The sequence below is a fragment of the Rattus rattus genome, chromosome 1 (genome assembly GCF_011064425.1).
Source record: "Rattus rattus isolate New Zealand chromosome 1, Rrattus_CSIRO_v1, whole genome shotgun sequence".
Classification (NCBI taxonomy): domain Eukaryota; kingdom Metazoa; phylum Chordata; class Mammalia; order Rodentia; family Muridae; genus Rattus; species Rattus rattus.
The window spans coordinates 92,618,836-92,631,626 of NC_046154.1; the positions used below are offsets into that span (position 1 = coordinate 92,618,836).

General features: G+C 35.2%; 1 protein-coding gene across 1 annotated transcript in view; it reads left to right on the top strand.

Annotated features, from left to right (window-relative positions):
- Positions 1-12,791, top strand: part of Ecpas (Ecm29 proteasome adaptor and scaffold) — a 107,923-nt gene that overhangs the window by 57,250 nt on the left and 37,882 nt on the right. The window contains exons 15-22 of the mRNA XM_032903622.1: positions 1,123-1,226; positions 2,743-2,866; positions 4,222-4,302; positions 5,318-5,540; positions 6,149-6,240; positions 9,417-9,551; positions 10,980-11,142; positions 11,572-11,744. Of these exons, the coding sequence (XP_032759513.1) occupies positions 1,123-1,226; positions 2,743-2,866; positions 4,222-4,302; positions 5,318-5,540; positions 6,149-6,240; positions 9,417-9,551; positions 10,980-11,142; positions 11,572-11,744 (1,095 nt within the window). The remainder of the gene's footprint in view (positions 1-1,122; positions 1,227-2,742; positions 2,867-4,221; positions 4,303-5,317; positions 5,541-6,148; positions 6,241-9,416; positions 9,552-10,979; positions 11,143-11,571; positions 11,745-12,791) is intronic.

Sequence of the window (12,791 nt, forward strand, 5' to 3'; positions counted from 1 at the left end):
ATATATGTATATATGTATATGTATTGTTCTGATGAGCTCTTGGTGTGTTGTTTGTGTGCTTCATGGTCTTATATCATAGCAAAGTCTTAGACATATCTGGACGCTCATTAGAACACTTAAACATTTTCCAGAAAATCTTATGAGTAGGAGTGATGCTTGCTATAATGCTTGCAGATAATGCTTCTGCTCACTTAAATAAAATTAAGTAGCAGTGTAACCAAGACAAAAATAAGCTTCTTTTTTTCATAGACTGCTTTTAAAGTAACCAAAACTGTAGGTTAAATTGTTTAATTTAAACTAGTCTTTAACATCATTCTTCTTTTTGTAGCCCAGGGAATGTAGATAGTATGAATTTCAGAAGAATAAGGCATATATTTCTTGATTTTTTTTTTCCACATACTTCACTTAGCTTTGTGGCTGGAGGAATATGTTGAGGGAAGGTACATAGAAGTAAGCCTTTAGCATCAGTAAATTAAACTGGCCAGTTTCATACATTTTTAATCTAAGTTATGTGAATATATTTGCATAATTGAGTTTCAGCTTTGAAATCAATTGTTAACCAGAACAAATCTGAGAAAGGTAGAAATATTTTTTGTTGCAAAATTATAGTAAATAAGGTCAGATTCTGTTCCTTGTAAAACATCCGAATTTCACTTTCTCTTGATTAAGAGTCTACAGCTGGGGAGATGAGGCTAGTAATGAAAAACCTCACAATGACCCGCCTCCACGTTTGCACTGGAGATGTGTGTGTAGAGATTCTTTGTAGCTAGGATCTTTGTAGACCTTTGGTCTATTTGCAGGATTTTTGTAAGTCATAAAAGCGCTCATTACAAAATGTTAAATACTTCTAAGCAGCATGATTCAAGGTCTTCAAAAGGGCTAAGTAGTAGAGCTTGTATATAATAATTGTGAGATCTGGGGTTAATATCCAGCATTTCCTATCCCCTCAAAAGAGAGTTCTTGAACAAATGATTTTTATTTGTTTAGACATATATTTATTGATATGTTAAATTTGAGTGGCATACAATTAGCTTGACTTATGGCTGGATGGAGATGCTGATAATTGAATTCTTTTTTTGGGGTGTTTGTGGGTGGATGTCTTTGTGTGTGTGTGTTCAATAGCCTGAAGTTCAAGTTCGGCAAGTTGCAGTGAAATTTGCCAGCACGGTGTTTCCCTCAGATCATATACCTTCCAGATACTTGCTCCTACTGGCTGCCGGAGACCCGTAAGTTTAACAAGCTGTCAATTTGAATTTGGGTTACCTTTGAGTATATTTAAAATTACTAAAATTTATGTTGGTTGTTGTGTTGGCTTATGAATTTAGAAGTAATTTATTAAGGAATTCAAAGTATACCCCTTCAAGTAACTTGCAGTCATGTAGCTATATATTTATGTTGGGTTTGCTGGGAATTGAACTCAGGAACTTTGGAAGTGCAGCCAGTGCTCTTTACCGCTGAGCCATATCACCAACACATCTTAAGATGTGTGAAGTACTCTAATATCTGCCATAATATGTTCTTATTCTTTTTAAATTAGATCATCATTTTAAAGCCACATTTATGATGAAGCACTAAATAAAATTAAGCTTCCTTTTATCACTTGCATATCCATTCTATATATACTCTGTGGTATTTTTAAAAAATAACAAGAAGTTACTTGATAACTGTTTAAAAATTTTAACTAGTTCAGTTTTATGCCTTTAATATCCACTTTTGGTATAAATTTTATACCAAAATTTGTATACATATATATATGATTTTGTACACACACACACACACACACACACACACACACACACACACACATATATGATCTTTTTTGTTTGATATTTTACAGATCCTCTACTTCTGATTTCTGATCTTGATTTTTTTTCCTTTTTTATTTGCATTTCAGTTTGGCACCACTGGCTTGGATTGTTAATCTTGATTTTGTTGACTTTTTTTTTTTTTTAACCCCCTTTTCTACCTTAAGCTTTCTGACTACATGCCAGATTGCTTAGGGTTTTTGAGCTAATGTAAGATTAGAACAAAATTTCAATCAGGAACTTAGACAGACTTTAGCTGGTGTTTATTTATACCACACACAAAACAAAATAAAACATGACTCAGTATTTTTCCTTTTTAGTTTAATAAAAATTGTTCTGTTCAAGTGAGAGCTCCCGACAGTGTGAGACTCAGCCTGGTCATTCCTTCCTGTCTGCTGTTAATTAGGTGCTGTCAGGAATTCAGGACCAGCCCAGAGGTAGTTAAGGAATATTCAAAAAACTTCTGTGGTATAGAAGCAAAGCTGTGAGGTCATTTTCTTGGTGTCTTGAAATAGATTTTATATTGTATTACTAATGCCATTCATTTACCAGGTTTTGTAGATTTGTAGGCTAACTACCGAGATGTGTGAGAATTGAGGTGGGAATACAGAATACAGGATGCTCTACTATTTCTAATGAACGTTATAGTTGTTTGTGACTTAGTTTTAATAAAAGTAAAGCATGCAAATAGAGCTTGTTTTACATAATGAGTTGTAATTAATTTGTCTTGTTAGCAGTGCATGCCAAGTGACTCTGTAGATTACATTAAATTATGAAAAGGATATAATTTTTTTTATATTTAAGCAATATAGCCAAAAATATACCCAAGACATTTTGTTAGAACCCTAGCTATCAAATAAAATTTGTTTCCATTTTTCAAGTGATGACCTTCCAGCTGGTAAAATTTATGTTTTACTCTTATTTGTCCATCTCAAAGGCGAGAAGAAGTTCATGGTGAAGCACAGCGTGTATTACGGTGTCTTCCTGGTAGAAACAAAAAGGAGAGTGCTTCTAAGCAGATGCCGTCTTTTCCAGAAATGGTGTATTACATTCAAGAAAAGGTAGGGATTTTAACTATAGGCAATTAGTTTGAAACATATAATAAATATTGAAAATCAAAATCAGCATTTTAGAAGTACAGTTGCAATAATTAAATAGTAAAGTTCCTAGGAATTACAGTATTTACAGTAAGAGGAAACCGCAAGGTAAGGAGACAAGTATAATTTTTACATGCAGTTAATTTGTTTCTTCAAAATATGAATGACTTGTAATTCCTTTAATGCTTGTTAACATTTTGAGTATGTTGAAAAAAATTTTCCTTCGGTAAGACAAAGGTAAAAACAAATCTTTAAAAAAATTAAATTTTCTTGTTGTTCTTATGGATACCAGGTGTTATAAATTTAAGGGTGCTTTAGAGAGCAGTTGAGATTTTCCATGATTTTTATTCCATATTTTGTTGTAAATCTTCACTTTGTACAGTGTTTCTGCAGCTGAATCGGAGCAGTGGTCTTCAGTGCTGACTTTTTAACCTGGTGTCACTTTGATTTCATTAGAGCGTAATTACATTTTTGTGAGAGGGACAGGACACGCCCTGGGAAAGTGTTTTGTTCACACTGGAGGGTTAGCTAAGTGCACGTGTGGCTTTTGTAGTAGACGTGAATTTGATTTCCAGGACCTGTGTACTCCTGCCTGTGGCTATTGCTCCAGAGGATCCAGTGCATCTGTCCTCTGTGGGCACCCGCACTCACATGTGCATACCCACATCCAGATAACTTAAAATGATAAATAAGTCTTCAGGAGTGGAGAGAAGGCTGAGCAGCCAGGAACAGTGAAGAGCATTTGCTACCTTGCACAGGATCTGAGTTTGGGTTCCTGTGTCCACATGACGCCTCACAGTTATTTCTAACTCCAGCTCCAGGGGATCTAACACCCTCTTGCCTCCAAGAGCTGTGCATGCATATGGTACACTTAGATATGTTCAGAGAAAACATGTATATAAATAAAACAAGAATAATTAATTTTTCTAAAAAAGAAAAACTCTTTAAAAAGGCAAATGAAAGGTACCGAGAGATGGCTCAGGGGTTTGGAGCGTAAGCAGCTCTTCCGGAAGACTTGCGTTTGATTCCCAGCATCTGCATGGTGGCTCACATTCTTCTATAACTCCCAATTGCAGAGGACATGGATATGATGCCCTTCCTGGCCTCGGTGCACACACACATTCAGCCAAACACCTATACATACATATATATGTACATATGCACACACATACAAACATACAAATGCATATATGAAACAAAACAAAAATCAAAGATAAATGCAAATGATCAGAGATAGAGTTAGCTGTAAAGTTATTTTCAGCTGAATAAGAACAGTTAATTTTCAAAAATTTAATTTGTTTTGGGATTATTTTTATTAGGCTTCCCATCGAATGAAAACTCCAGTCAAATACATGACCGGAACAACTGTCCTTCCATTTAATCCAGCAGCATTTGGAGAGGTAGGGCTTGAGCATCTTTCTGTGATGACTGTGAAAGCTAACACCGTACCTGAGCTGTTGTGTCTGACCTTGTTGCTTTATAGGTAAACTTGTACTATGGTTGCATTGTACTGGTAGGGTGTTTATTTTGAAAAACAAGACCCAGCATTTGGTAACTAGTTTTGTTTTAGTTTATAATTAACTCGAGGTTCTCTACCCATACCCAGCCCCTATACTGGGAATCAAATGTGAGGCCTTAGACATGCCAGGAAAGTACTCTACTGCTGAGTCAGTCCTAGGTTCCCAGCCCCAGGAAGAGTTTTACTTGTTTTTATGACAGAACATTTGGTTACTTTGTAGTAAGTCGGATTTAACTCCTAAAGCCAACGTACTATTGAAGTTGCTAGAGTTTTCCAAGTTAGAGAGCAAAATAGGATTTATCACATATTTTGGGAGGATTAAGTTACCACATCCATTAAGGTGAATTTTATGTTTTAAATTATTTAAACTATTAAATAGCAAATATTCTTGTTTAAAGTAAGAAGATGGGTGGGGCGGAATTCCTTGGTAGACTGTATACTTAGCATCTGAAAGAATATGACTTCAATCTTAGCATGAAGAAGAAAAAAAAGTCAAGCTTTTTACTTTCATTAAAAAACATATCTGGATTTGTGAAATCTTGTAATACCTTTTGTTAAATTATAATAATTTAGTTATCATTGAATCTTGCTTCCTGGCTTCCATTAAGATTTTGTAAAGTTTTGTGAATAAGGGTGGGGATGTAAAAACTGAAAATTATCACTTTGACGATTATGCCCCAATACTGATTTTTTAAGAAGCTGGTACTTTGGGGCTGCAGAAGAGCTGGGTTTAATTCCCAGGACCTACATGCAGCTTATTTAATTCCCAGGACCCACATGGCAACTGTCTGTAACTCCATTTCCAAGGGATCTGACACCCTCACACCAATGCGAATCAAATCAAATCAAATAAATTTTAAAAAAGAAGCTGGTATTTCTCATCCTTCTTGTTTTAGATAGTTCTGTACCTGCGCATGTGCCTGGCTCATAGTGCAGGGGTGGTGCCCACCTCTCAGAGTTTGGCCGATATGCAAGATCATGCTCCAGCCATTGGACGATACATACGGACTCTAATGTCAAGCAGCCAGGCCACAGCTTCATCTTCTAACAAGAGTGGAGAAACCAACCCTGTTCAGATCTACATTGGCCTGCTTCAACAGCTATTAGCAGGTGTTGGAGGTAGGAAACTAATCATACTAAGAAAAATACTAAAGCAAGTAAGCAAAAAGTTAATTTTACTTTCTCTTCAGTATTTGCCCATCTGCCTTAATGGATAGGTTTCAAACTCATGGTCTCACAGGTGACCCTGGTTAAACTCTGTGGGCCTCAAAATAAAATAAAAAGACAGTAATTTGGGAGAGATACTTGTAGGGAGGAGATAGTTATATATGTGTATGTGTGTGATGATAGGGATGAGAGAAATAATGGAGGGTTGAGGGTTACACTAATCAGAATATACTATATAAATAGATGAAATTATCAAAGAAAATTTGGTAACAATTTACAGCAGAACTATTCCAACCTTCTTGACTTCTGTAACTAAACACTGACCTTTGTTTACTTCCTAAACCTACCTGCTTGATCCTTGATATATTTTTCATTTCAGAAAGAAAATGTTGATGTAGATACAGATTTTGTCTTTAATATGTAGAGTGTAATTTTTCGATTTTTAGGCCAGAATTTGTGTTTCAGCAGTAGCATTATATTTGAGAGAAATTTAGGGGTTTCTGTATAGAAAGTGCATTCTCTTTTCATGAAAGTTCAAATGGTTCTAAATTCTTACTTAGGTTTACCAGTCATGTACTGTCTATTGGAAGCTGTGTCGGTGTATCCAGAAAAATTGGCTACCAAATTTGTAGACAAAACAGAATGGATCAAGGTATCTCCTTATGTTTTTCTCTATGAATTCAGATATTTCAAACTAATCGAAACATTTTGGTCTTCCTACTAGTCTTATGCCTTTCACTACCTTCAGGACATTTAAAAGTTTCCCACAAGCAAATCCTTACTGAAAAGTATGTAGGCTAACATTGCTCATGACCCATCTCAATGATGCTGGGAGACGAATTTAAGAATCATCAATTTAAAAAAGTTATTTTTCTTCTTCAAAAAATAACATTTTATAATAATAGGTATACATATTTTGAAAACACTTATAAATTTATTTGTCAGTAAAACACCTCTTTTCTGTAATTATATACTGCCTCCTTAAATCTTTTCAATGTTCTACCCTTTTCTTGTTTCTGACAAACATGCAAAGTACATTAATCGTTTTATGGGGAAACCTTCTGTTTTACTTATGCATATGTACATAAAACAATGCATTTAAAATGATTTTCTTTCTTTTATAGAAAAGATAGTGCACTGTTGCACAGTTTGTACCTATCTAATGGGTAGTAGAGCCTGTAGTTCATCTTATAGCTGTGGAGAGAACTCCCATTTATTTTAGCCTCACCATTATCCATTGCATGGTTAATTCTGGATCACTGCTGCTGACCACTTAGGATACTCATGTTTTCATGACTAACTACTATATAATTCTGTTTTTCATACAAGGAAATGTCACACTTGTTTTTTATAGCTAAGAGTTTTATTGTATTTCATGGAAGAGATGTAGTAGTGAGAAGTATACTTTTATATTTCCCAGATGGTAGAGGACATGATGTCTGTGATGTGTACAGTGCCCAGTCTTCATGCAGGCAGCACTGTGTCATGTGGCATCTAGGTGGGAGTGCTATTTGTTCAGGGTAGCACTGCAAATGTTATCAGGTGTAGCAAGTAAGAATGTAAGTTACATTTGAGTCTTAGATTAGACATTTTAGTGAAAATATAGCCCATACAGTTATATACCTCTGTTGTGCTTTGTAATATAGTTCTTTCTGGAAACTGTAGCTTGAGTTATAGTAAAGTCTATGGATTTTATCTTTAAATGTGAAAAAAGGGATATAGTTTGTCAAGAGAGAATACTTTTGTATTTCTCAAGAAAAAATTTCATCTCCTAAAAGTGCTTCTTGTTTTTTTAAAAGGCTTTTTATTCTTTGTGAATTTTTTTAATTTAAACTAATCTTGTGAGTATTGATTTCTTAGTAGAAGGTAAAAGTTTTCTATGATCTGAAGAGAGACTAGACTATGAGTTTGATTCCAGTGCCTGTTATTTTGTGACTCGTGAACAAAAAATACAGTTTGACTCTTGCATTTTATGGTCTACAGGATATTAATGCTTTTCACTTTATTAAAAAAATTTTATGCTGGATTTTGGAAACAGGACTTTACACATGGTAGATAGGTGTTTTCTCCCTGATCTACAATTATAGTCCCTTTATATTTTTAAATAGTTGAAAAAAAGAACAAAGGACATTATTTCATGACATACAAACTGTAGTTCTCATTTTTTTGGAACCTAGCTGTGTGTTATCTGCGCCTGCTTCTGTGAACTGCAGTGACATAATGCGGTAGTCTCAGCAGTGACTAGGTAGCCCATCTAGCCTGTTTGCTCCTCCACACAAAAAGATTTGCTGATCTCTATTTGAAATCAAATGTATTTATTTTATCTGTTTCAAAGTTTTGTATCTCTTTATGAAAATGCAACTACGATTTTTATATATAATTTCAACTCATAAAATTTTTTCATTTAATTTATTTTTAATTAAAATGTAATTATCATTCCTCCTTCTATTTTCTCCTTGTAGCCCTTCCCATGTTCCTCCCAACCTTTCAAATTGATAGCCTGTTTTTCTTTTATTATTATTTCATATATATATGTGCATGTATATATGTGTGTGTATGTGTATACATATGCACACATACATACATATACTCATACAATTTAATATTTGTTTTTTATGTGTATGTCATTTTAGGGCTGACCACTTTGTATTAGATAACCAGTCAGGGAGCTCATCTCTGGGAGTGGCTAATTCTCCCTCAGCAATCATTGCTTGCCTGTAGTTTTTTGTCTAGGGGTAGGACCTGGTACTATTTCCCTCTTGGTGTGTTAGCGTGTCTATTGATGTTGTCACTGTTTGCATCTTGTTAAGTCAGTCACTTTGAAGGGAGGCAGTCTTGGTATTCTGGCTCTTACAACATCTCTACCCATCAACTGTTTTTGCTATTATGTGAGTTAAAGAGGCAGGAACTATGCTGCAGATGTATCCATTCATGCTGAGCTTTCCCCCACAATCTATTGGTATTTTATTTGCACTATGTTCAGTTATGGTTTTCTATAACAGTCTCCATTGTTCTAGAGAGAAGCCTTTTTGATGAGACATGATAGCTGTACTTACAGTGATAGGGACAAGATTTAGAGTGTGGTTAGAAATTTTCCTGGTGTCAGTAGTGATAGTATATTCTCTTCTAAAGTCTGTGACCTCACTAGTCCTGGGCAGTTGGCTAATCTGTGACCTCACTAGTCCTGGGCAGTTGGCTAACTTTCTGGTACCAGGAATAATTTTCCTCCTGTTGAATAGGTTTTGAGTGGTTAGCATGGGTGTGTGGGGAGTGCTACTCCTGCACCTTTATGGATAGATGCCGTATCTATCGTGCCAGTCATTGTGATTAATAGGTGTCTCAGCTGAGTAGGACTGCTAATTGTTTCCCTCCCTTTGTAGCTTTCATAGTGCTTTCTGGTACTGTGGAAGCTAGATTGCAGGAAGAAGGATTTCAGGTTAGATCCAGTTCAAATATATTAAGCTTGTTCTTTCATAATTTCATATGCATACATAATTCTTTCTGATGGTTCTCTCCCTCATTCTCCTTTATCTTCCTTTCACCCATATTACCATCCCAGCACCAGCCTCTTTCCCATATTTATTACTTTTGATTTTGTTTTTGCTTTTCGTAAACATTTAATTTAACTGACCGTGTGTGTGACCTTTGTATTATAACTGTCCATTGAAGCCTTTCAGAGTATTTTTTGTTTTAAAAAATAGCTTTTGCATTATTTTTTCATGGATACCAATAGATTGAGTGTTAAAATCTATCATTTACTTTTGTACATGTTAGCTGTCAGCAGGACGATGGTTGTGATGGTTATCTATTTCTTTTTCTCTTGCTCAGAGCTTGATGAGTAGCAGTAAAGAAGAAATGCGTGAATTGGCGGCTTTGTTCTATTCTGTGGTTGTGTCAACAGTGTCTGGAAAGGAGTTAAAGTCAATGGTAGAACAACTGATAAAGGCCACAAAAGACAATCATGTATGTTATCAGTTTATCTTCTTTGTTATTTAAATAACTTTGTATTTTAACAAAGCACAGGAACTTGCATCTGAAATTTAGGCACTGTTATTAATCATAAAGGCAAAGTTTTTTAGTTTTTTGTTTTTTTTTTTTTTTTTTTATTTTTTTTTTCCAACAGATTTATCACACTTGAGCTAAGTACTGTTATGGCAAGAGCTTAGGAATTGCTTTGCTAGAAAGCATCAGTTTCTGCTTTGAGCCTGTAAGATAGTGAAAAAATTTGAAAGTTTGACATTTTTTTTTTAATACCCTTTCTTTCAGTTCTGAAATAGGTGAATCTCACAGGACCATCTTCCTAGATTAGGAAATTTACTTATAAGGTTGAATTTACCTGATTTTGTTAGATCTTTTTGAGCCTGGGTCTCACTGTGTAGCCCCAACTGCCCCTAGACTTGCAATCTTTCTACCTTAGCATGTTCCACCACATCTCGGCCCCATTCTTCTTCAGTAGACGATAGGGTTTTACAAAATATTTGATAGTACTAGTTTTTAGGTTTCCATTTGTAAAGTAAACTTACAAATTCTTTGCCTTCATAAGTAATAATTGAGATTGTGATGATTTAGTCATTTCATTTAACAGATTTTTAATTGTTTCTGAAAAGTACTGTTTTTAAGGTACTGTGCACATTGTAGTAGGTAAGTAATTGGGAATCCCTAGAACTGCCTGGTGTCCAGAATTATTAGCTCTCCTGCCACATCTCTGCTACCACTTAATCACAGTACCTACAAGAAAGCAAACTTTATTAGTATAGTGCTTACTTGTATTTGAAGATTTTAGCAATTAGAAAAAGGACTGTATTTTGTTGGCAGTATAGAGAAGAGAAATTATCCTTGAACATTACAGTAATTAGCTATATAGTGATATAAACAAGAAAGTGTCATGGATTGAAGTGGTGCTCAATGGGTAAGGACACTGGCTGCTCTTTGAGAGAACCTGGGTTCAATTTCCAACACCCTCATGGTGACTAAAAACCATATGTAACTCCAGTTCCAGGGAGTAGACATCTTCTGGTTTCTGGAGGCATTGCATGAGCATGGAACAAAAGCATACATTCAGGCAAACACTCATACACATAAAATACAACTAAGAAAGTATAAGGACCATAAAGGCTTATTTTAAATGTCCCACAGCTGGAGGTTTTATGAGATTAAGGTACCTAATTCTAGATGTCAGTAAAGATCCAGCTTAATTTCTCAGAATTCTGTTAGAAACTCTTGTTAAAAATTGCCATTGCCTAATTTTGATTCATTGGCTTCCAGTAAAGGCCAGAGTAATCATTTTCTTTTTTAGTCATAGGTTTATCAGGGACATTATCCTAACAAGTTATTTCAGTGTATTTCTTCATGTGTGAAAAAGAAACAGTGCTGTTACATTGTTAAATTCAGAGCCCTGAGGTACAACATGGATCCTTGCTTGCCTTGGGATTCACGGTGGGAAGATACTTGGCTAAGAAGAGAGTGAGAATGGCAGAGCAGCATGACCTGGAGACAGATGATGACCTCTTGCCTGAACAAGAGGAGGTCATTCGGAGTGCTACAGAAACAATAGGTCAGTGTGTGAACTGGTTTGCTTGGCTGCTTCAGGTTTTCAATTATTTTAAAATTTTAATATGGTATTTTTGTTTCTTCTTATAGCACTTGTAAAGGCACAAGCTCTTCCATAAAATAATTTCTGTTTTTAGTAAAAATGAAAGTGTGTGTGTGTGTGTGTGTGTGTGTGTGTGTGTGTGTGTGTGTGTGTGTGTTTAAACGTTTTTATATTCCGGTGCCACTTATGGGGAAAAAACTAACATTCAAGGACTCTAAGCCTTATTGCCATGGTATCTTACTGTTGCATAAATGTCAACAAATGGTCAACCAGAAAACGTTATAGACCTTGATTTTCTGTTGCTACCTTAAATAATTAGTACATAGCCAATTGGTTTAAGTCATAAGAATAATTAGTATGTTATTCTCTTGTGTCTAAATATGCTTACAGGTTCATTTTTAGATAGTACATCACCTCTGTTGGCAATTGCTGCCTGTACAGCCCTGGGTGAAATTGGCAGAAATGGTCCTCTCCCGATCCCCAGCGAAGGATCTGGATTTACTAAGCTGCACCTGGTAGAAAGCTTACTCAATAGAATTCCTTCCAGTAAAGAAACAAATAAGGCAAGCCTTTTCATTTCTTCCCCTTGTATAATTCTGTTTCTATTCATAGCTGTATAATCTAACAAGACCGAGTTATTATGATTATAGTCATCTTCCTATATTCATCCATGCACACTGCAGCTAGAGTAAGGTTTTATTAATGTGTTAAAAATGATAAATAAGAAACTTTGATAAACTTAGCATTTGCTTTTGAATCAGGGAGATGTGTATAAACTATTTTGTGTTATCTTTTGACCTAGTTATTCTAATTTAACTCCTTTAACAGTTAGACTTACAGTAAAGTTAAAAATTCATCGAATAACCATTTTTTTTTATACAAAAGCTGGTTAATAAAATACTAGTTTCATGATTTGTATAATTTTAGGGCAGTTCTAAATCTTATTTTTCCTACAGCCAGTTTTGTTTGAAGCAGAATGAATAATCTGAGGAAAAGAACAGTTGTAGGGGTTTTTTTTTTTGTTTTTGTTTTTAATTTTTTATTAGATATATTTCTTTACTTACATTTCAAATGTTATTTCCCTTCCCAGTTTCCTGTCTGTAAGCCTCCATCCCCTCCCCTCCCTCTACCCCATACGGGTATTCCCCCCGATACATTCCCCTTACTGTCCCTCCCCATATTCCCTCCCCTTCACTGGGGGTCCAACCTTGGCAGGACCAAGGGTTTCCCATTCCCCTGCTGCCCCAACAAGGCTATCCTCTGCTACCTATGCAGTTGGAGCCCTGGGTCAGTCCATGTATAGTCTTTGGGTAGTGGTTTAGTCCCTGGAAGCTCTGGTTGGTTGGCATTGTTGTTTTTACGGGGTACAGTTGCAGTTTTTTTAAGTTGAGATAATTGTTTTCTTGACATTAAGACATTCTTTATAATTAAGTACCTGATGTTGAAAGAAAATGATTTAATGAGTAGAAAATATCAGTTTACTATAAGTTAAAAAAATATTGTAATCTTTTTCTTGGTTTAGCTGTCACTTAAAACCAAAACAGTCACATGTGTCGCTTTCTTTTTAACTATCATTAACCAGTCATCATTAGCAACTGATAAATAATACT